This window comes from Vipera ursinii, assembly GCF_947247035.1.
Source record: "Vipera ursinii genome assembly, chromosome: 1".
Classification (NCBI taxonomy): Eukaryota; Metazoa; Chordata; class Lepidosauria; order Squamata; family Viperidae; genus Vipera; species Vipera ursinii.
In genome coordinates, this window is record NC_139512.1 from 280,518,072 (window position 1) to 280,542,595 (window position 24,524).

Here is a 24,524-nt window from a genome sequence, read left to right on the forward strand (position 1 = left end):
GTATCTAGGAAATCTCACTCTACAGTTACTATTAATTCAAGCAGCGAGAGACAGAACAGCTTCATCTACTAGAAATATTATGTCTGCATTGAAAACATTAAATACTTTTTACCTGACCTCCAAATCAGCAAGCTGGAAAGACAGCTTTGTAACAATCTATCTGATCCAGAATTTATCTCCTGAATCCCTGTGTTGGGACATGTTTGATGCACTGTATAATTATATGTACTGCTATGACAGTCCCGAGAACTTTTTTGTTTGGATTATTGCTTTTGCCATTACAGTACAAGTAGCAGCAATCATCATTGCTCTAGGCAGCTACTTAAAATCTCAAAAATAAAGCAAAGCAAAGCAATGTGAAGAAAGATAGGGCAACCCCATCGTGAATGGGAACAGTGGAGCTTTAACACAACCATCTTATCAATTATTTCTTGATTATCATTTGGAAAATGGTAAACATGAAAACACATTAATATATTGTTTTATTTCTCTTTTTTATCATTCAAGAGCTGCAGCAAAAAAAAAAACAACCTGAATTTGGTTTTCACCCATTACAATTCACTTCAAAATAACAAATTCAATTCTGGCTAGCAGTTTTAGTTCCAACAAAACAGTAAAATTACTGTTCTCTTTTGTAGCTTCAGCTTTCATGCATTGATTCCAGTGGTCCTGACAAATAATTAGCCATTCCCTCCCCTCAAGATAATCTACAAAACTACATAAATTAACACTCATTTAAATTGAGCCCTAACTTACATTTCGCAAGCTCGGTAAAGTCTCTGGCATATCTGCTGTTGCCTTGGTACGTAGGCAAGGAAACCAGTCAAACATTCCGAGTTCTGCTTTGTAGCTGTTAAGCAACAGTGCAGGAGAGAAACATCTCATTAAAAAAACAAACCTTTCCTAAATATCGTGTTTCTGCATGGTATCTTTTCTTCACAGAGAGATTGTGTTTGAAAAAAATGCAACTTATTTTCTTGCTGGATCATCTGACTGAAACTAATTACATTACTCAACACGTGACTAATGTGTGCATTGGGCAAGGTGAATGACGTAAGGAACCAGCCATAGAAATGGTTTAAAAAGTAATGATAAAATTGAAGGTTGTAGAAATCCCCAAGTTGTCCACATTACCTGGTTAGCAAAAAGTAACCAAGAAACATTTGTGGGATATCAAGGAATGCTTGTTGCTCTTATTGATCCAGAGTACAATTTTCCATTTTGGCAAAAGTGGATGAATTTGTGTTCTCCTCTGACAGCATTTGATCCCAGGAAAATGTGACAAAACATAAAACTTGCGTAGGCACACTCAGAATATAATTACTTCACACGTTAATATCATACATGGAAAGAATTATGTTGTATACCCATTTTAATACCCTTTACCAAGCTGTATATCCTCAAGTGTGTAAACTCAACTTCCAAAATTACCCAACCAACTAGTGTGCGTGCAGTTTAAGGAAATCTGCATTTGGGTGTGAAAACCTTACAAATGTGCATTTTACTGTATGTTTTATACATTCTGTGAAAGTGTATCTGGTAGAAAGTTTATAATGCTTGTATTCAGGCATCTTCATATGTTTAGAGCTTTTCAGGTTACTATAGGATTATTTTCATGTAATGTTTTGAAAACTTTGGTTGGTGATAACACCTTGACTAATCTTGTAAGCTGAGCAGAGTCAATCAGGGTAAGAATTCACTTGGAGGACTATCTGGGAATTAAAAATACTAATAAAATAAATATAAAATAAAAATACTAATAGAAAGCATTAGCAAGCCATTTTTGTACTTCTTGTGATAAAACTTCATGGATTCGGTGAATGAATAATATTTGGAAGCTGTGGGTTAAAGGTTTAATGCAATGAAGCCACCCAGGGGAGAGGATGTCAAACCATTGTTCTATATCCCATGTTATTTCCCCACAAATGGAGCTGAATGCATGTGGCCCAGGATAATGTTGCAGGATCCAATCTGGGCCAGTCCTAGGCCAGAGAGAAGTTCCCTGAAGATGGGCTCCAGCATGAGTCTGAAAGCTCAGAAGATGAAACCTCTGGTCCTGGGGACCAACCCAGATTGGATCTTGTATATTATTTCCATTTGTCAGAACAGGAAGCCATTCCATTGACGTCTATAGGATTCAGTTTCCCAGAAATCTCTGGGAAAACTTATCATTTTCATAGGAGACTATAGCAGAGGCCTAACTGAAAATAGGAAACTAGTGGTAAGGGGAGATAGAGGAACTAACAATTGAAGGAGACAAAACAGAGGCAAGGTAAACGAAGGTCTTAAAAATGCCCAAACCATTGGCAGAATCTACTCCGGGGAATTCTGGAGATGGGAAAAGTAGTTTAGTGTTTTGTGTGTTTGTTAACTCCTTTGTTTTTCTTTTCCTCCTGCCCTAAAATCATAAGGCGTAATAGAGGGGTGTTAACTTGGGAACCACAACATTAACTAAACTCTGATCTTACTCAAATAAAAGTCCTATGCTTTACCTATTGACCACATTTATCTGCTTCCCAAAGATGTTCTTTTTTGCCCTGTAATGTAGACCAACACACATGTGAGCATATTTGAGTGTCCAAAATTTTCTCCCTTGCTCTCCTTGCAGAGGCCCTTGCTTGCATTAAGCACCAGAAACAATAAATAACAATAAGGAAAACTATGAAAAGATTTTCTTTAAAAAAAACTGTATTCCATAATATTCACATCATTTGTGTTTTATCTATATTTATATATAGATAAGTATTGAATTAAAATTATGAACAGCTCTAAATATTTTATATATCATACATATATTTATAATTACATATCCACAGAAGATACCTTGCTGCACTACAGCCAGCTGTTAAAGCAGAAATAAATTTCATCATTGGTTCCCCAGATATGCATATATTCCGACTGTTGGGGTTTTTTTTTGCAAATTTATTTACAGTTTACTTAGATCATAATAAATGGTTGTATGCTCTATTATATAAACATAATAAAGATCTGGGTTTGTTTAAAATACAAAGACTGCAAATGAATACATGAAAAAATACATACCAGGTGCATTATTTATAATTTATAAATGCAAAGTTAAGACCTCTTAAAATTATTGCACTTGAGTATTTCTTTACATATATATATATGTAAATATATATATATATATTCTTACACCTACATCAACACACACATACACACATATCACTTTTCCCCAACTCCTTGGATATAGTGGATATTGTTGGCTTGAAGTTGTATGTTCCCAGTACAACTTGGGTATACGTGGATCAAATTTACAACAGATTAATTATGAATGCTTTGGGTGCATGCACTGAGTATGCCCTCATAGTATAACTGAGCACAGTTTTTGGTCAGCAAGCATAACATTTAGAAGAAAATTATGGTGATGTTATTGTTAGAGTGGACTATTAAATTATAATGCAAAATTCTAAATTACAGTTAAAGGAATTGTCTGAGCAAATGCAGTCACACATATGACAATGTGAGAATTATATCATCATTTCAAATTTCTGCAGAATGATGGGAACTGCGTGATTTTTTTTGCAGGCCTGCTGCATTTTTTCAAAGAAAATGTCATAGATATTATTTATAGTTTTAGTGTTGGCTGAACAAACAACTCGTACATGCTAATACTACCCAAAAAAGAGAAATGTTTCTGGTTATGTAGAATCATTGTTCCCCTGAGCTCCACACCGCATGCCGTGTGCCAAGTGATTTGTATATTTTACGTCCCTTGTTTAAAAATGATACTCGTGTACTCTTCTAGCAGTTCTGTAGAGTACAGACAATAATTACAGTGAATATCGCTGCCCACTTAAAAGTTTTTAACACACCAGTGCAATTTCCACCAAACAAAATATTTGTCATATTATGTATATTATAATGTTTTATAAAGGTATCACAGTCAAAAGCATTTCTGTGATCTGCTTTAAGTTGCTTTATCCCCAATAATGTAAATTCTAATATGCACAGGAGTGAAATAAATGCCCAATTTGGAAATGTTATTTAGAACCTTATCACATTTTTGCAGGATTGCTCTAATCTTGGTGTTCATTTCTAACAATGACCAAACAGTGGGTAAGTGTGTAAGTTAGACACCTTCTCCCAAACTGTGTATAAGATCTTAAGGGTAAATAATTCATGAATAGTTTCTCAGAAAACTTTTCTCATTTTGTAAAAGTAATGTAAAAATTTTCTCTATATTCTTACTGAGAGTATTAAATTATAAAGAGATTTTATCTAGAGAATATAGGGGGAAAAGAAGCTTCTTTACCAAGAAAATTGTGATATTTTAAAAGAGATTAAGATTTTCTTTTCTCACATCTACTAAAGCTTGGTGCAAGATTCTACAGCAGAGAATAATTTATTTTGTGTTGTTGTTCAATACCAACATTAATACTTGTAACTTACATTTTTATATTACCTCTACAAATCATAACCAGCATATAGCACACATTACCTGAAAAGATCCAGGTAATTTAATAAATAAAGATGCAAAAGTATCTTAAGTTGTAGTTTGAACTGAGAAAATGACTTGGGACAACAAACATTTTCATATAACAAAGTCCCAATTAAAAGGTTATACTTCACTAGATATGCAATACATTCATAAACTTATTCCTGGCAGTATTATATCTTTGATATACTTTCAAATTTCAATTCTGATGAAGCAGACTGTGGGCTGGAGCAATGAACAAATATTAAAAATAATTGAAGCTAAAATCCAATAACCTTAGGAACTGATCCTGGGATCACAGCATTGATGGTTAAATATCCAAAGGGGGATAACAGGTGCTGAAGAGAATCAATATTTCAAATTAAATTTAGTTCACATTCTGAAAAACAAATATTTGTAAAGGACCTCTGCTGATTGCTTGATGGCAATCTGATATCTGGCCAGCCTTTTTTCATGATAGTTACAACACAGTCACGTGTGCAATGACTGGGAATAGAGACTATACATACTACATAACCTATAGGATATGTAGAGAGCAATAGGCTGAATCAACCAGATCAATCGGTCAAATGACAAACCAAGATCCTCAAGTCAGCTATTTTAAAACTTTTCCTTAGTGCTTTTCCAATACTCTACTAGTTAGTTATTATGTTGTGTTATCAAACACACATATTGTGTATGTGCATTATGTATTCATACACATGGTTATTCAGATGAACCAAATACATTAATATTTGGTGTATGCTTTCATTAATACTTCCTTGGTTGTGCCACACACTAATAGCTGCACAATGATGAAAGTCAACAAGCTGAATACCATGAAGTTTAGGCAAGAGAAAGCTTTTCCCCTCCCCCACCCCCACCCCAATAACCTACACCTTTCAAAATACCTGTTAGGGCACAAAACTAAAATCTACAAATTAGACATATGCTAAAAGCCCTAGCGTTTTTGTGCAATTATACGTCTAACCAGATTGTGCACATTTATAAATAACAATATTCCAAGAGTGGAAATAACCATTTCCCCCCCCCATGCTAAAAGGTAAAGTTTCCCCCACACATGCGTGCTAGTCGTTTCCAACTCTAGGGGCCGGTGCTCATCTCCGTTTCAAAGCTGAAGAGCCAGCGCTTGTCTGAGTATGTCTCTGTGGTCATGTGGCCGGCATGACTAGATGCCGAAGGCACACAGAACGCTGTTACCTTTCCACCGTAGTGGTCCCTATTTTTCTACTTGCATTTTTACGTGCTTTCAAGCTGCTAGTTTGGCAGAAGCTGGGACGTGTAACAGGTGCTCACTCTGTTACGCGGCACTTGGGATTCGACCCGCCAAACTGCCGACCTTCTGATCGACAAGCTCAGCGTCCTAACCCACTGAGCCACTGCGTCCCACCCTCTCATGCTACTAATCTCTTAATCTCATAGTTCATCATCACGATCAACGTTAGCCAGGGTGTTGGGAGCAATTGTTCAACAAGATCTAGAAGAGTGTAGGTTTCCCCATCTCTATTGTATGTGCTCAGATTCTTTGGATCCTCTGCAATAAAATAATTAATTAAAATGACATTGAACTGGCACAGTAAAACTTGTATAATATCATTCATAATTAATCAGCTAAAAATACAATTATATTCCAAAGAGGTAGCCGTGGTAATCTTATGCACGAAAAGCAGAAAAGGAACAAAGAGTTATTTGTCCGGAACCCATTTTAGGATCCGTATCTCCGTTTATAAAATCAACTGTTTGTTTTCCAATACTTGCTTCATTTGACTCTTTCAGCTTTTGATAATTATGTTTGGACCACTGTCACATGGTGCATGAAAGCTCATGCATCCAGCACATGTCTGCCTTTGAGCATAATGTTGGAATGGGGCATACAGTGGTGATGTGTATGTATTGTACGTAAGATTTTGCTGAGAAGGCCTATATGATAGACCCATTTAAATGCTATATCAAGTATATGAACAAAGCGAAGCCTATTTCAGCAGGAAGACTCTCTCCTACTGAGATAGAGAGAAACAAAGAGAGGCAGAGAGAGGGAGGAAGGAAGAGGGAGAAAAAGAGAGAGAGAGAGAGATTTCCATTCAAGTCAATAGAAGTGTTCACACTGAGGTCAGTGATGCTAGGATTAAACCTCATGGCTTATTGATACATTGTCTAAAACTAGAGTAAAGTTAACATATTTACAAATATAGTTCTGCAAAGAGGTATAGACATTAGGAGGTATAGACATGCTTCAAAACTAATTTGGAAGAAGCTTTTTGGCCTCATAGGAGCACAGCTCCTCTCTGCTATCCATCAAAATAACCACTTTTTTCAGGGTTTTGTGTGAGTCTGGGACAAAAAAGATATTGCCCCATTTAGAAGCCAATTTCTTGAACTTAATGCAACTATTAAAACAGCCACAATTTGCTTCAAGCTCTCAAGGCAGGCTGAAAATTCTCATTAGTATCAGAGGTACTGTGCTCATGTAAGGTTTATAACACTTCTTTCAATTTCTTTCTCTCTACTTCACATTTTCAAAGTGTGTACAGCCTAACATATATGGAAATATATCACATAATGAAATTATGTGCAGAAGTGGGGCCCAAATCAATACAGACTTCATTCACAGTATGTAAGGGCAATGGTTCAACATATCAGCTTTCTTCTTCCACAGGCAACAGGTTACAAGAATTAGACAATTAGTTTGAAAGGTTTTGGGGTAAATGGAGATTCAAAGGGAAAAGTAGAACAAAGCCCACCAGGCACTAATGAGCAACACAAAAGCTAAAAACATGTAAGTAGTGTTATGATTTCTGGAGATTATGCCTATGTCTGTAAGGTCCTATTTTTGTAAACTAGCTGGAATTTAGAGGCACCCATCTTTAATATTTGTTTAAACAATGACTAGCTTTTCCTGACAGATTTCCACCACCACATTTGAAATTCAATCCATTACTGTTAGTAAGGTTGAAAATATGGGTCTTCAGGTACCTAATGTGATACAACCAGAGGTAAATATTCTGTTTCCAGGTAGAAATGGACATTTTCCCTAAATTATAAAATCACTAAAGAAACACTGATATATTTTTCCCAATGTCTAATGGGTGCAATAAAGTAGTTGTTTCATGATGATAATCAAATAACGTTTGGAGACTAGAATCAGGAAGTTAAACCTCCCATTTGCAGCAAGATAAATTCAAGTACTGTAAACTCAGTGATAGTTTCTGCCCCAGAGATTTTCTTCTGGAGTTCAAAGATCAAAACATTTACCATATCAGTGTGGAAATGTCGTATTGTAGTCTAGACTTCCCCAGGTGAACCCTGATATTTAAGCCAATCACAGTATTGTGTACTAGTAAGTAAAAGTACCAGTGAAAACTCATTACCACAGATACACAATTTAAAACCAAGCCTAGATTAGCCTTCCCAGTTCAAATCATCTTGAAATTAAGGCCTCAGCAAAATAGCCTATTAAAAAGCCAGTCCTTTATATTTACAAGCTGACTTTTGCTTGGATAGTTGAAACTTGTATTCACATTGTATCACCGAGGAAAATAAATTTGCACTCAGCCTTCCCAGTTTGTATTTGCAGGGTTTTTATCCTTTTAAAAGGCTAAAAATTGTGGAATAAAAAGCCTTAAATGTGGATCAGTCAACAATCTTCACAGGGAAAGAGTCTGCGTCAGAACTACTGGACTGCGTAGGTATCCATCCATAAGCTTCTTCCCCTCGTATTACCTTTTCCCATTGTTTGAGATTTTCCCTGGAGAGAAAGGAAAAATTACTCACTTGTCAGATATTTTATTGAGGTATACAAGAAATATTTATAAACGGGGATGTCATGATCTCATCTGATATCAGCTCCTCCTTCAAAGAGGCAGATGTGACAGTTAAGCTATCATATCTGGGCTTTCAGTTTGGGGAGAATGGCAACTGAATGTTTAGTATCAAGTTGAAAAAGTGTGCCTTTCTTCTCATTACCACTGCCACAAAATGTCATCAGCACTGCTTTGTGAATACTAATCTAGTAATGTTGGATACATTTACATTTCTTTGCATTGCATTTCCCTTTCATCTTGTCTATGGCCTCTAAACAGAACTATGAAGGTGGATTAATGCCTTCACTACCATTTTTTATTTAGAAATTTAAAACAACAAGAAGACCAATCAGGATTCCAGAGGGACAGATGCTAGTTGAAACAAAGTGATTATGGATGATAGATTGTTTGCTTGCAGACATTTTGTTACAGAATAACAGAGTTGGAAGGGACCTAGAAGTTCTTCTGGTTCAATTCCCTGATCAAGCAGGAAACGCTATGCCATTTCAGACAAATGGTTGTCCAATCTCCTCTTAAAAACCTACAACCTCTGGAGGTATATTGAATGATTGATTGATTGATTGATTATTTGAGCTGTCAGGAAATTTATCCTTAGTTCTAAACTGGTTCTCTAGACTAGATAATGTGTTCAGTACCCATAAACATGAACAAGCAAACATCCAGGCTCAGAGAGCACCACATATTCCATAGTTCAACACTGAGCTACATAGATTCTCTTCTATTGATAAAATTAAAGAAATTATGAGGCAAATAGCAAATAGCCCTTCCAACTCTATTAGTCTGTTGCACCTGATATACAGTACCTCCCTCTTCTCCATTTTTTACAGTTCTGAAGAGTCTTTAAGTTGCAATAATCATTTAGTACTCCCTCCTTATGTAGAAGTAAGATTATTTAAGGGTTTTCAATTGACCATTCAAGTCAAATTCATATTTACCTGCATGCTCGAAGTAGTGGTGTTGTGGGAGGGAGGATTTGTGCAAGTGTACCATAGCAGGGCAATGCTACAGCATTATAGAACCCAATCTTGGAAAAAATAAAAACACTATTACTCAAATATTATTCAACTCAAAATTTGCAACAGTTTGTTTGCTAACAGACTATCATATATTCTCACTATATTTTACAAATATATGTTAAATCTCTTTTTCCTTTCTGTTACAAAATGGAAAGAAGCTAACAAACTATCAATTTTCTTCTTTCATAGATCTGGATTAGTGGAATGAATATTATTCGCTGCCAAATCAATAATGGTTTTACAAGGGATCATATAAGAATACCAGATTATGCATAGGAGTTGCTCATAATTAATAAATATAGGCTTTCCTTTTACTTTCATTATTTTAAGAATAAGTAATTTGGATCAATTGTTTAATAGTATCATTAAATCAGCACATTAATGTTTAAAAAGTCACCTTATTGGGAAGATAGGTGGCATAAAAATTAATACATACAATGGATGTTTAGTCATTGCTTATTATGTTAGAGGTCTTCTAGTCCAACCCCTTGCTCAGGCGGGAAACCCTATACCAGGGGTAAGCAACCTTGGCTCTTTTATGACTCGTGGACTTCAACTCCCAGAATTCCTGAGCCATGCTAGCTTAGGAATTCTGGGAGTTGAAGTCCATGAGTCATAAAAGAGCCAAGGTTGTCTACCCTTGCCCTATACCATTTCAGACAAATAATGGATATGTATATTATGTTCAAATTAAAATCTATTCAAAAGCTATTTTAGACTTACCTGACCCTGAGGAACCTCATCTTTTTTATCTCTGTCCATCATAGGTATAGGTTGAATACCTAACTTCTTCATATCATCACCCTGAAAGAAAAATAAGTGCTTGAGAATATTCTTCATTTATTTCTTAATTATTTAGCTCTCAATAATAAAAATTAAGGACACTAAATATATAATGGAGAAAAAAGGTAGAATTCTGAAGACAAACGTAAAATTCTTATGTAGACACTCTTGGTGTCTATAAAGTGTATTACTATTATTATTATTATTATTATTAGTAGTAGTAGTAGTAGTAGTAGTAGTAGTAGTAGTAGTAGTTTTTAATTGTTCCAGCCTTTAAAGTGCAAGCTGCCCAGAGGTGCTTGGAGCCAGGTGACCCTTATATTACAAATAAATAAATGAATAAACAAATAACATCAATAGTTCCAATAGTTCAATCAATCATTTCCAAATCTTAATTTTCTGTTCAAAGGTCTGCTGATAGATATGAAAATGAATCCATCATGAAATGCACATACCTCAGCCCAAAACTCTGCATATATATCATTGGCTGTCAGTCTGGTAATATGCCATAATTTTGTTACAGAACACAAGTCACAAGCTGTCATCATCAAGCCAATCACGCGATCCCTAGAATATAATAACTTGTGTAGCTGAAACAATTATTTGCCTTTTCAAATATATCCTATAGTAATAACTGATATTGAAATATATTTGATTCAAAGGTAAAACAGATCGGTTCAAATAAAAACACACACAAAAAATAAACAATAGCATACTCAGTGCTAAGGATAATTAATACTATTAAAACCATTCAAGAACCTAACAGATATCTTTTCACAACAAGATTAATAAATAGCATTAAATAAAGTATTCCAGAGCAATCAAAGAGTCTAGAAAAAGGAAATCTCAACAAACACAATGTAATTTATACTTACTATTGCCGTCCCTGTTTTTTTATTATTAAATGTATTGTCCTAAATCAGCTCTATACATACCTCAACAAATAAATACACTCAACCTGTTTGGCTATCAACTGAAGCATTTAAAAATAAAATGGTGCAATATAAAAGGTGAACAGATCCAATTCCAGAATGCTTCTGAGATTCAATTTTATATAAAATTCAACTTTAAATCTAACATACATTGCAGCACAGCAAACAATTTTCCCTTGTCAACTTCTTTTTCCTATGACTAAGCCTCAGACTTTCAGATAACTTGAAAATGCTTTAGTCCAGAGTGTTATTGAATTTCAGCAATAACTAAGGTAGCCAGGTCTTGGATACGCAGGTTTTCTCTCTGCTTCACGCTCACATCCAATTCCATCTAATCAGGTTTTATTTTCCACAGTACAGATGCAATGTGAGCAAAACCAAAAAAGTTATGTTAAGACCCTTCAAACATAAAGGTTGGAACTACTTGAGATTGGAAAGACCAGTGATTAAATTAATGGCTTTGTCAGAAAGAAGTTTAGATTCTTCATTGTGATTCAGTGTCATCCTGTGCTCCCAGCAGCTGAGTCCGAGGAATCTGAGGAGGAGGAGTAGGGGTCTGGAGAGCCTTCAGTGTCAGAGGGAGGCTCTGATGCACTGCAGGACTCTCAGCCTGGCCCCTCCAATTGTGTTCCTCATGAGGCTCAGCTGTGTGAGGAACAGGTGTCAGACTCAGAGGAGTCACAGCTGAATCTGTTCAGAGACGCTAGAAGCAGAAGGCAATCCAGGAGAGCAGAGTAGAGAAAATCAATGAGGCAACTCAGTGAAAAGAGGAGAAGTCAGTGAGAAGCCACGCCTTGGGACTGATAATAAAAGAGGAAGGTGTGGGCGGGGCTGGTTGCTGAAGACAACCGTTTGGAGACATTCAAAGAGAATCCTGGTCTGTTCTTGCTAATCTGTTTGATTCTTGTTTGTTAACTCTTGTATGATATTTTGAATCATTTATTCAAGGAAATATTCTGTTGCCTTTTTGTTTGAACTGTAAATAAATTTGGGTTGGGTTTTTCCAGCTTATTGATTGTTTAAAGGAAGAAGGGGTTGTCCCTGACACGCAAACAGGGCCGGTCGTAGGCTGGAACAGAACATTCTTTATCACTAAGATTATGAACAGATAACAGTAGCATCTAGACTTATATACCACTTCACAGTGCTTTACAACAGAGTCAGCATATTGCTCCCAGCAATCTGGGTCCTCATTTTACTGACCTCATAAGGATAGAAGGCTGAGTTAACCTTGAGCCAATTACAATCAAATGCCAGGCAGTGGAATGTGGAGTTAGCCTACTTTACTGCATTCCAACCAGCGTGCAACCATACTCCAAAATACTCCAACCTCCGTTCATTCCACCGGGACCTGAAGACCTGGCTCTTCGAGCTCTCTGGCCCAGGCTGAGAATTTTTTTTTAATCTTAATTTTAACTGGGTTTTAATTTTCTCAGGGTTCTATTTAATCTTTTTAAATTTGTTTTAACGTTTGTATTGACTTTCTTCTAAATGCCCTGTAAACCACCCTGAGTCCTTCGGGAAAGGGCGGTATATAAATCTAAATAAATAAAATAAATAAATAAAATGAAAATTGACAGAAATTTCCTGAGTGCACAGCTGAACGTATACCAACAATAAAATACCTCTTGATTGAGGGTTTAGTGCACATTCCTCAGAACATTTTATATATTAGGCTAGTTCTGTAGCCAAATACAGGAAGCTAAATATTCAGCCTTCAAAACAAGGAAACATGATTGAGATTTTAAACCATAAATATTCACTGGTATTTTACCTATGTGCTTGGTTTTTAAGATTCAGTGATCTTGTTTGTTGTAGCTCTTCCAGTTGTTTTCGGTTTCCAAAGTACAGAGCAAGGTCTGTAGCAATAATGGCTTTGCGGATAACTTCCAAGACCTGTTCATACTCAGTGGAGTTCAAATTAGAGAAAATATTGTGGCCTTCCAGCTAGGAAAAAAGAAAAGCATATAAAGATTTTATTGTGAATAATTTAATTTTAAGTCTATATCGGGCCTATATAGTAGCTCTTAAAACAAGACATTGGATTAACCTTTATGTGTTCAAACAAACAATTATATTCCTGAACTTCTAAGGATCCAGGACATTTTAAAGTGGTAAACAGATTTGGAAGTTTGAAAACATGTGACGGGTCTGCTGTAAGCTTTGAGTGTATGCCAAAAAGCCAAAGCAACACTGTTGTGTATGTAGATTAGTAAGGGAGTGGTTTTCCACCGGCGGGAAATCCACGACCCTGGGTTGGGTGTTGTTTCTTTGGTGGGAGATTCCGGACACGGGGTTGGCTAGCGTCCAGTGGCTGCTGGACATATATATTTAGCTACCCGGACCGGGTCCCTCAGTTCTCTCCACACGTTCCAATAAACTACACTGTTGCAACTGCCTCGCTGTGTGTGTCGTCGATCCGGACACAACAAACACCCAAACCAGTTCCTACTTATTTTTATTATTATCACAATAAAATGAAAGTGAAAGGTAAATCAACACTTCCCACTGGGTATGTTTTATCATCTCTGGTAGACTTGTCACAAAACAAAGAAATATTAGGGCAGATTTTTGTCTTAATTCAGAAGTTTATTAAATCAAATATAAAACTGAAACCTGACTTCTTTTTTTTAGAGCCGTCGAATAAAGAATTTGAAAGAAAATTTTGAACTTTGTTATTATATGCACAAAAATGGAAAGACAGGTCAATTCCCACTATAAAAGAAAAGGTGAAAAAAGTGATGGAGTTGGCAGAGATGGCAAAGTTAATTGAAGAGAAAGCCTTATCAGAAGAACTTGTTTCCACCTGAAAATCTTTTTGATTTTGTTCGAACCAAAAAACAAAAAAAGTACGTTTGATCTTAGGTTTTGATGACTAGAGTAACTTGTTGCTTTAGAAATGGTATCTACTAGGAGTCTAAAGCAAAAGGCTGAGTGGCAACTAAGTGTATTTTGTATTCTACTGCATCAAAAAGAGACAGAAGTCACTCTTTTTTCTTTTTCTTTTATTCCTTTCCTCTTTCCCTTCTGATTTTTATTTCCATTTGCATTTAACAATACAATAAATCTAAAGAAAAGCTTAAAAATCCTTTCCACTCAATTGTTTTTGCTGTCTCAGTTGACTTTAAGGCCTGTTGTCTTTCATTTTCTGGGGAATATTCCAAATCAACATCTTCAACACCTGCCAAGTGTGCAGATAGGGAATATGGCCTCGCCTGCATGGCTAGTAACCGAGTTTCTTAAATAAGGGTGAGAAACCTAAATTTCCCTTTTCAGTTTTAACTTTTTGCGACAACATAGCTGATCCCTCCTTCTCCATAATTTCTTTTTCTTGTATCAGTCTTGGGCCGCTATCAGGAATTTGGTGTTAAAATAAGCTAGCCAGCCACTTTGAGCTTCTCTTTCCCCTCAATCTGGTGACCAAGGGATTCCCATTTCAGCCAAAGTTTCATTCCATACATTAACCTTGTGAACTCTCAAGGTTCCTCCTTCCATTATATTTTCACGATGGACAGTGTTTAATATTTATTTGTTATGTATGTGTAGGGGTGTGGTCTATACATATGTTGTGTATAGTATGTTAGGTGTGTGTCATGTATGTGCTCACTTTGAGAGCGGGCAACTAAATTTCATTTTTGATGTGTGCCGTTGTGCCCACAGTAAAAAAAAAACCGACAATAAAGGTTATCTTATTTACTACCATTTGGTTGAATCTGTGCACCTGACTTGCATACAAACTGGTCTTCTCAAGGTAATGAGCCACCTCCCCTGTGGCAAATGTCATCACTGGCTAGAAACATTCCTGTCCTGAGTTTCTACTGGTGTGGGGGGATGTTATCATTTGTCACCCTCTTCTTTTCCATCAGTTCCTAGATGCTCCCAACAGGATCACTCCTGGGGCTGACTGATGATCAGCAGCCTTTATTATTCCCCAACTCTGATAGGAGTAATAGGTACTCTCCTTCTAGTCAATCCCAGTTGGAGTCTGGTGTAGCTGACTCAGCTAATGTTCTCTCTGGGACTCTGGATCAAGCTAAGCAGATGTTTGTATCACCAAATCTGTTACTCAACAGCCCAGTAATAAATTTGCTACTGCCAGTCAATCCTGATCTTTATAAAATCTTCTGAGAACTTACCTTTATTCTAGATTTTTTTTTAATTAGGTGACACATAATTAATTGTTTCTGCCAATCATTTATTTTTTGTCATCAATTCTTACTGGGATCATTTGAAACCAAAAACTAAACCCTGATAAAATGTTTATTTTACTGTAGTTTTTCTTCCTATCTAGGACTATTTCTCCATCTAATGCTGTCTACCATTACACTTTTCCATTTTATCCTGTCTTCTAAACAAACTCTAAATAATTCTACCCCCTTTTCAATACGACAGCCCTTCACATATCTGAAGATATTTATCAGATTTTTTTTATTCTACCTATATTACTTTATAAATAATTCAAGGCAGCAAACATAATACACCTCCCTTCTCTTGTTTACCCCACAACAACAACCCTGTGAGGTGGCTTGGGATAAGAGAGAGTGATTGGCCCAAAGTCATCCAGGTGGCTTTCATTCCTAAGGCATGAAATCTTACCTAAGGTAGGATTAGAACTCACCATTTTTAATTTGGATGAATGGAAGTTGCCTGATACAAGCTTGGTAGGAAAATGAAGGGTAAAATTTCTTTTCTACCTAAAGTCTTCCTAAGATTGCTTTACAAATTTAATAAATCACATATTCAATTCAATAAATCCTAACCCTTGACCAAACATTTTTCTCTGCGTTTCAAACTTTGACTTTTGCACTTTTATTTATTTTTAGAAAAACATACCCTGCTCTTAATTGTGTAATAAATAGACTATTTTAAAGGCAGAACAGTTTTGCCATATTAAAAAGTGTCCACATAGAGCAGAGGTCTTCAAACCTGGCCCTTTTATGACTTGTGGACTTCAAGTGCCAGAATTCCTCAGCCAGGCACGCTGGCTGAGGAATTCTGGGAGCTGAGGTCAAGTCATAAAAGAGCCAAGTTTGAAGACTCCTGACAGAGAATTTAAACAAACCTCCTGCAGTTAGATTTGCTACTTCTAGATTTCTAAATCTTAGCCATAAAAATGGAGTGCAACGAATTACCTGCAGTATAGATACTGTCTGTGAAAAATGATGCTGTTCCATGGTTGAGGTGGAATAAAGTGCTGCTAATGGATGATCAAATTTCTGAAGATAGCTGTTGCTATAACCCCTGTGATCCAGGTCATGGCATAAGCAAGCAATGAGAAGACCCTTTCGCTAGAAAAATAAGCAGACAGGAAGTTAAAGTTCAAATTACATTTATACCACTAGATGTCACTCTTTACTAGGCCAGACACTTTAGTTAGCCCATTAACATATAAAATACATGAGTCAGGAATGAGTTTGTTCTACCGGGAATGATTGGCGGTACTAGAAATGAATAATCAGTGTTGATAAAGGAATGTTTAGGTTTTATTATTATTATTAAAAAAATTATATGTTCTGATTTGGTACCATATAATTATATTTTCTTTTTGCTTGTGAGCCACTTAGAGACAGGATAACTAAAAGCCTACAAAACAAGTATCAGTGATTTCCAGCCAATTAGTGTAAAGTGTTACATTCTGCCACTAAAAATAATAGCCCCATTTTGAGTTCATAAGAGGTAGTTTATTTTAAATTAAGACAACAACTTTTAATAAAATATATTTTAAACAGTTAAAAAATAAGAGGCAGTTTATTATACTCAGACAGATCATCAGTTGCATCAGACAAGATAATATAAAAATAATGGTTTAATTAATTAATTAATATAGCCACCCATGTCACCGGAAGTAACTGTGGGGACTGCTGAACAATGGAATAAAACGAGTATGATGATGATGATGATGATGATGATGATGATGATGATGATGATGACAACGAAGACAATAATTCCCAATTCAGGAAGTTCTTACAAACCCTCAAAATAATTCCCAGTTTAGCTATATGGGAGATGTCACGGACTAATTATGTAATTTTCTGTTTATTTTGCAAGTACTCTAGAACTAAGATCTAGACCCATGGTGGCGAACCTATGGCACACATGCCACAGGTGGCACACAGAACCCTCTCTGTGGGCACCCATGCCGTCGCCCCAGTCAGCTGGGTTTTATAAAACCTTTTCGCTTTAGACCTCTGCTGCTGTGTGCAAAAAAAAGGTCCAATCAATCAATCAATTTCAACTTCTTCGTGAGCAAAAAAAAAGATCTCACAAAATTGGAATTGATTGATTGATTGAACTTTTTAGTCCCACCACAGCCACGCCCACCCAATTGGCCACACCCACCCAATGGGCCACGGCCACTCGGCACCCATAAGTGGGTTTTGGGTTGCAGTTTGGGCACTCAGTCTCTAAAAGGTTTGCCATCACTGATCGAGACCTTCACCAGGTGTCTGAGCTATATTTGTATCTTGGTTTAATAATGCAAGAAACATGTGACTATTTCCTTGCTACCATTTTATACGTCATTAAACACCTGGATTTCCCCTTAGACAAAGGATCTAGAGCAGACCTGTCAAACTCGCGACGTATCGAGACTGTTTTGCCATTGCTGGCAATGGGGTGGGCGTGGCTTCCGTGTGACGCATCCGGCCCATGGGCTGGCAATTTGACACCCCTGATCTAGAGGTTAAGTGGGCCTGTCACTATGATTTTGTTATTGGAGTTGGTTTATCTTTGGTCGTTATTTCATCATGTTTTTATTTTAGCTTGGTTTTCATCCTATGTGTGCTGCCCACGATAGAGCTGTAAAGTAGCCATTGGCTTAACCATGATAACTGGGACTAGAATTTCCATTACTAAGCAATGCAGTAGAAAAGCATAGCTTAGCAATGGCCATCCTGGCAGTCCCTGTTTGCCATCATTAAGTAAGGATCATGGGCCATTAAGTGAGAACCTCCCCACAACTCCTCCTGGCTTCAAACGAACAGAAACCAGCACGAAGTTCCAAGTCCCAGGAGACTCAGAAGCAGACCAGCAGGTGCAAAAGTGACTCCTGCAGTGCAAGGGAGACAGAGCCACAGGTGGCTGCTGCCAGGTGAAGGAGAATATACAGGTGGCCACTCTGGGCAGCTTGGCAATCTGTTGGGACATGCATGCTGTGGAGTATGAGATACCTGTGAGATCTCAAGAGTCTGTAGCCATGGTCTCAAGAAAAAAAGCCCTGTGAGTGAAGGAGCATCTTGCAATCTTCCCTGTAGGCTTCCCCACTGACTTTGCTGGTGGACGTCTGCAGGAATGCTTGCAAATGGGGATCAGATATTGTGGGATGATGCAATGGTCATAAGAGTGAGATGGTTGCCAAGCACTTGGATCATGATCATATTAGCGCAAGGAAACTGGGACGGCTGGTACTTCAAGGACCAGTCATAAGTACCACTCATTCAACACCATTATAACTTCAAATGGTTGCTGAATGAATGAATGATTGTTAACCAAGGACTATTTGTATAAATTGATTAAATAATAAATTTGTTCTGTTAGATCTCCATGTTGCTTCTTTATTCTTTGTCATTCATTTGCTCCTCCCTCCATGTGCTGCAATAACCAGAAAGTCATCAACGAACTGGAAAGTTGATTTAATATTCTGGCTTGTTCTGAACTTCTTAACCCAGTTCTCCTGTTCAACAACAACCGTAAACTAAAGTTCATTGAATACTTTGATGATTAGCACTGCTATGCCAAAAGGGAATGGGCAAAACCTGCATGAACAGAGGTATGCAGCTTCTGGGCACTTCCCACCTCTAATAACTGGCTGTTGCTAAAAAAACAAGAGATAGGATGTTGTACTCCATCTTCTAATGGGACAAGCGATGTACTGTAATATAATCTGCAATTTTACTCTGAGAACTGCGCTAATTCATTGTAGTAATAAAACATAACATTTCATAATTATTATTTCTTCTGATGGCAGCTGAATTAATTCCTTTTCATTAAAGCCATTTAGTCTGTCTCTCTCTGGTGAATAAAATAGAGTGGCTGTCCAACAAAGCATGTCCTTCACCAGGAAAGTTTTTTTTTTTCTGAAAAAACAAATGCAGCACTCCTATCCCTGGAAATATGGGCATGAAGGCAGGCTCAGCCAATCTCAATGTATACATGGTTGTACTTTGACAATAAAGGTTCATTCATTCATTTGCTGCTGGGATTCCAAAGTCAGCCAACCCATTTTCTCTACTACAACCCAGGGAAAGTGGGTGGGGGAAAGCAGACTGCAATTGGAACTGGGCTAATATTGCAAAAACAAAAGGAATTTCCAAAAACACCGAATAATAGGCAAAATTTCTAACATTTTGTCAAAATAGGGAAAGGAGACAGCTTATAGGTCTAACCACTTTGCTACCCTTATCGCGTCCGCAGATAACCGCCCGGCCGCCCTGTTTAGGGTGACCCGCTCCCTCCTTAATCAGGAGGTGAGGGAGGAACCCTTGCAGGGTCGTGCCAAGGAGTTTAGTCAACATCTGTCGGACAAAATCGCTCGGATTCGGACCGGTCTGGACTCCGACTGGGCAGAGTCTGACGATCAGGACACGGGCGGTCTTGTCGATATTATCTGGGAGGAGTTTGATTCTGTGACTCCAGAGGAAGTGGACAGGATTATGGGGAGGTTGAGCTCCACCACATGTTTATTGGACCCGTGCCCTTCCTGGCTGGTTTATGCGGCTCGGGAGGGGACACGAGGCTGGTTCCAGGCGGTTATATCTGCCTCTTTGAGTGAGGGCAGTTTCCCCGCCGTCTTGAAGGAGGCGGTGGTGAGACCTCTCCTCAAGAAGCCTGCCTTGGACCCAGCTGTGTTAAATAACTTTTGTCCGGTCTCCAACCTTTGCTTTCTTGCGAAGGTTGTTGAGAGTGTGGTGGCGCATCAGCTCCCTCTGGTCCTGGATGAAGCGGATTATCTAGACCCGTACCAATCGGGTTTCAGGCCCGGGTACAGCACGGAGACGGCATTGGTCGCTCTGGTGAATGATCTCTGGAGGGCCCGGGACAGGGGACATTCCTCTGTCCTAGTCCTATTAGACCTCTCAGCGGCGTTCGATACCATCGACCATGGTATCCTGCTGCGGCGTCTCAGGGGATTGGGAGTGGGAGGCACAGTTTTTCAGTGGTTCTCCTCTTATCTCCTGGGACGTTTGCAGTCGGTGTTGGCAGGGGGGCAGAGGTCTACCTCGAGGCCTCTCGCTTGTGGAGTCCCTCAGGGGTCGGTCCTCTCGCCTCTCCTGTTCAACATCTATATGAAACCGCTGGGTGAGATCATTCGTGGTTTTGGAGTTGGGTATCATCAGTACGCTGATGATACCCAGCTTTTTATTTCGACCCCAAACCACCCCAGTGATGCCCTTGACGTGATGTCCCGTTGCCTGGAAGTGGTTCGGGTCTGGATGGGGAGGAACAGACTTCAACTCAACCCCGACAAGACTGAGTGGCTGTGCATACCGGCATTCCAGGATATTCAGAATATCCCATCTCTTTCTATGGGGGGTGAGCTATTACCCCCCGTAGATAGGGCTCACAACTTGGGAGTCCTCCTAGATTCACGGCTTACTTTGGAAGATCACATAGTGGCCGTGACTAGGGGGGCCTTCGCCCAGGTTCTCCTGGTGCGCCAGTTGCGGCCCTATCTAGACTGGGATGCCCTGCGTATGGTTACTCATGCACTCGTGACCTCTCGTTTAGAATACTGCAACGCTCTCTACATGGGGCTGCCCTTGAAGACCACTCGGAGGCTCCAACTGGTACAGAATGCAGCCGCGAGAGTTGTGTTGGGAGTCTCCCGATACTCCCATGTTACACCTCTGCTCCACGAGCTGCATTGGCTCCCAGTTGTCTTCCGGGTGAGGTTCAAGGTGCTGGTATTGACCTACAAAGCCCTACATGGCATGGGTCCGGAATAACTTGGGGAGCACCTGCGGCCGGCATCAACTTCCCTCGGCCCAATACGCTCCCAAAGAGAGGGTCTCCTCAGGGTGCCTCCGGTCAAAGAATGCCAACTGGTGGCCCCCAGGGGGAGGGCCTTCTCTGTGGGCGCACCAGATTTATGGAACCATCTTCCGGTTGAGCTCCGGATGGCACCCGACCTTCGCTCCTTCCGGCGCGATCTAAAGACGTATCTTTTTGAACAAGCTGGCCTGGCCTGATGGGAGGGGGTTGGGTTTTTATTACTTTTAAATGCGTTTTAATCTATTTAAGAGTTCTGGGCAGTTGTTTAATCTTTTTTAATTTTTGTATTCTGTTTTTAACATGTATTGCCCTGTTCACCGCCCTGAGTCCTTCGGGAGAAGGGCGGTATACAAATAAAATTAATTAATTAATTAATTAATTATAGGAGAAAGTAGGCATAAGATTGTGAAGCAAACAACCTGATATCCTGAACAAACAATAAACAAAGTTTACTTTCACTTTGTACAAAGATTAAGGAGGGAAAAAAATACAAAGAATTATGTCTAGGAACTATGATGTATAATATGGTTCATCAGATACCTGAAATTCTTAACAATTTCTTCTACTATAAACATCTTTACATCAATATCAATTTGCGACCCTACCTGGACCGAGAAGCCCTACGCACAGTCACTCATGTGCTCATGACCTCCCGTTTAGACTACTGCAACGCTCTCTACATGGGGCTGCCCTTGAGGACCACCCGGAGGCTTCAGCTGGTGCAGAATGCAGCCGCGCGAGTCGTGATGGGGGTCTCCCGATACTCCCATGTAACACCTCTACTCCGCGAGCTGCATTGGCTTCCGGTTGCCCTTCGGGTGAGATTCAAGGTGCTGGTGATAACCTATAAAGCCCTAAATGGCGAGGGTCCGGGATATCTGAGGGAACACCTGCTGCCAGCATCAAGCTCCCTTCGTCCAGTGCGCTCCCACAGGGAGGGTCTTCTCAGGGTGCCGCCAGTTAAAGATTGCCGGCGGGTAACACCCAGGGGTAGGGCCTTCTCAGTGGGCACGCCTGCCCTTTGGAACCAGTCCCAACGGAGCTTAGGACTGCCCCCGACCTCTGTTCATTCCGCCGGGACCTGAAGACCTGGCTCTTCGAGCTCTCTGGCCCAGGCTGAGAATTTTTAATTTTTAATTTTAACTGGGGTTTTTATTTTCTCTCAGGGTTTCATTTAATCTTTTTAAAATTGTTTTAACTTTTGTATTGATTTTCTTTTAGTCATGCCGGCCACATGACCACGGAGACGTCCTCGGACAAGCGCTGGCTCTTCGGCTTTGAAACGGAGATGAGCACCAGCCCCTAGAGTTGGAAACGACTAGCACGCATGTGCGAGGGAACCTTTACCTTTACCTTTTAAACCACCCTGAGTCCTTCGGGAAAGGGCGGTATATAAATCAAATAAATAAATAAATAAATAAATAAATAAATAAATAAACAAACAAACAAACAAACAAACAAATAAATAAATAAATAAATAAATAATATAAGATTCTTCCAATGGATGAATACAGAAGTGCAGTTAATAATCTAAGTCTGACATCTGAAATTAAGACGGTCTATACTTCATATATTTTCCTCCAATTCCAAAGGATAATACTTAAAAACTGTTAGGACATTTTCCATATTGTTTTGAAATATCATTGGAAACAAGATCATGCACTATCTCTCTTGTTTAATAGTCACACTTCATTAATACTGATGATGTTACCTACAGTAGTTTGCTAATGAAATGCCTGCAAGTAAACCACCAAGCACAGAGAGCATCAAGGACCCCACATCAGTCTTTCATAGAGTTGAGTTTATTTTTAAAACTCAATTTCATAATTGTTATTCATGTAAAAAATAAAGATTAGTTTCAACTGTTAATCTTATTTTGCTGCTGTTATTCTTTATTATCTCAAACCATTCTTCATTATTATTATTATTATTATTATTATTATTATTATTATTATTATTATTGCTGTTGTTGTTGTTATAAAACTTTTATTCATTAAACATAAACCTCAGTCAACTGAACATTCAAATTGACTGGCACTAGTGGTTGATACGGGTTGCTGCCAGCATTCTAGGTATCAACCAGGTATCTCACTATTATTATTAGTAGTAGTAGTAGTGTTAGTATTAGTAGTAGTATTAGTAGTAGTAGTAGTCCTCATTTTACCAACCTGAGAAGGATGGAAGGCTGAGCCAACCTTGAACCAGTCAGAATTAAATCCTGGCTGCGGACAGAGTACTGCATTCTAACCAATGCGCCCGCACTGCTCAGTCTCATTTGTATCAGCAATGTGTCAATATTTCTATAAAGCCCAAATATTCAATTAAAATGGGTTGATTCAGAGATATTGCAATATTACTCTAAAGCAAAATAGACTAATTCTGTAAAACAGACCTGGTTCATAGGGGTCAATACGGTGTCAGAACTTTGACTTGGACAATTGTCACAGAAGAGAAAATAAAAGCCATACTGCCCAAAAAATGTTTTGGCGGCAGGTTGCCCTATATGAGAAAACCTTGCCCTAAGAGGGCCTTCATGGGTGAAATATTTCTGTTTATTTGCATAGTGGGGGGTGGGAAGCTACACTCCAAGAATAGTTGGAGCAAAAAATGTGTTTGGGGAAATTGTGGTGGCAATTTTTCTACAGCAAGATCCTGTAAATCTGCAGATCTGGTCTGAAACAAAGCTGTCCTGTTTTCAAAGTGGTTTCTGCCAATTTTACTTCTGCTTTGTATTTGATATGGGGGGGGGAATCTACACTTACTTCTAATTCTGTGAAAGTCCTGTGGTTGTGCTGAAGAATAACATACATGCAATGTGCAACTGTGATGGCATGCTTCCAGTTGTGATAGGGCACTCGACGGTAGTTCTTCTTTACAGACATCGTGAAACGACATAGTTTTTCCATATCAAAACTTGAAAGGAAAAAAAAAAGAATCAGATGAAGCATTCAGAAGAAAAAGAGTACTTTCAATCAAAACTTCTATTTACTTTTTTTAAAATATATATTTCAGTATAACTTTACAAAAAAATGGATTTATTTTCTCATCGGTTGGGCCAATTAGGTTCCACTGTACTGCAAGCAAAAGGCAAGAAGTTATACTGAAAGAAGTAGAGGCGTATTGAAGCATAAATTCAGAATTGTCCATTTCTCTCATTTCCACTCAAAGCACAATGATGTATGTTCATACAGTATGTTGCAGATACGCATTATGCAAAACATTGTAAGTTCTCCATTCTTCTGTCAGATAAATTCTCTCGCATTCTTCATATTTTCAAAGCATTTGGCTGAAAACAATTATGGCAGATTTCTCTTAAAATGCCACTATTTTAGCAGAAATTAAGTCATGCTGGATAATGCCTAACCTGACAGCAAATCAACAGAAAAGGAGACATTGGATGCTACGTAAAAAAAAGGCAAGGAAATAAGACTTGCACCTTCATTAATCTGTTTGTATAATGAAAATAGGCTGTCTTTTAATACCTTTGTGGGAGATGGATTAGTGAAAGACAAAGGAAATTTTGAGA

At 38.4% G+C, this 24,524-nt stretch overlaps 1 protein-coding gene across 1 annotated transcript in view; it reads right to left on the minus strand.

Moving 5' to 3' along the window:
• Positions 1-8,086: 8,086 nt before the first annotated feature.
• PDE10A (phosphodiesterase 10A) overlaps positions 8,087-24,524 on the minus strand; it is a gene marked incomplete at its 3' end in the record, with an annotated part of 143,835 nt that continues 127,397 nt past the window's right edge. Inside the window, exons 16-22 of the mRNA XM_083366377.1 lie at positions 23,761-23,911; positions 16,141-16,296; positions 12,783-12,955; positions 10,532-10,643; positions 10,017-10,097; positions 9,213-9,301; positions 8,087-8,201 (exon numbers count right to left, since the gene is read on the minus strand). Coding sequence (XP_083222503.1) covers positions 8,087-8,201; positions 9,213-9,301; positions 10,017-10,097; positions 10,532-10,643; positions 12,783-12,955; positions 16,141-16,296; positions 23,761-23,911 — 877 coding nt within the window. The remainder of the gene's footprint in view (positions 8,202-9,212; positions 9,302-10,016; positions 10,098-10,531; positions 10,644-12,782; positions 12,956-16,140; positions 16,297-23,760; positions 23,912-24,524) is intronic.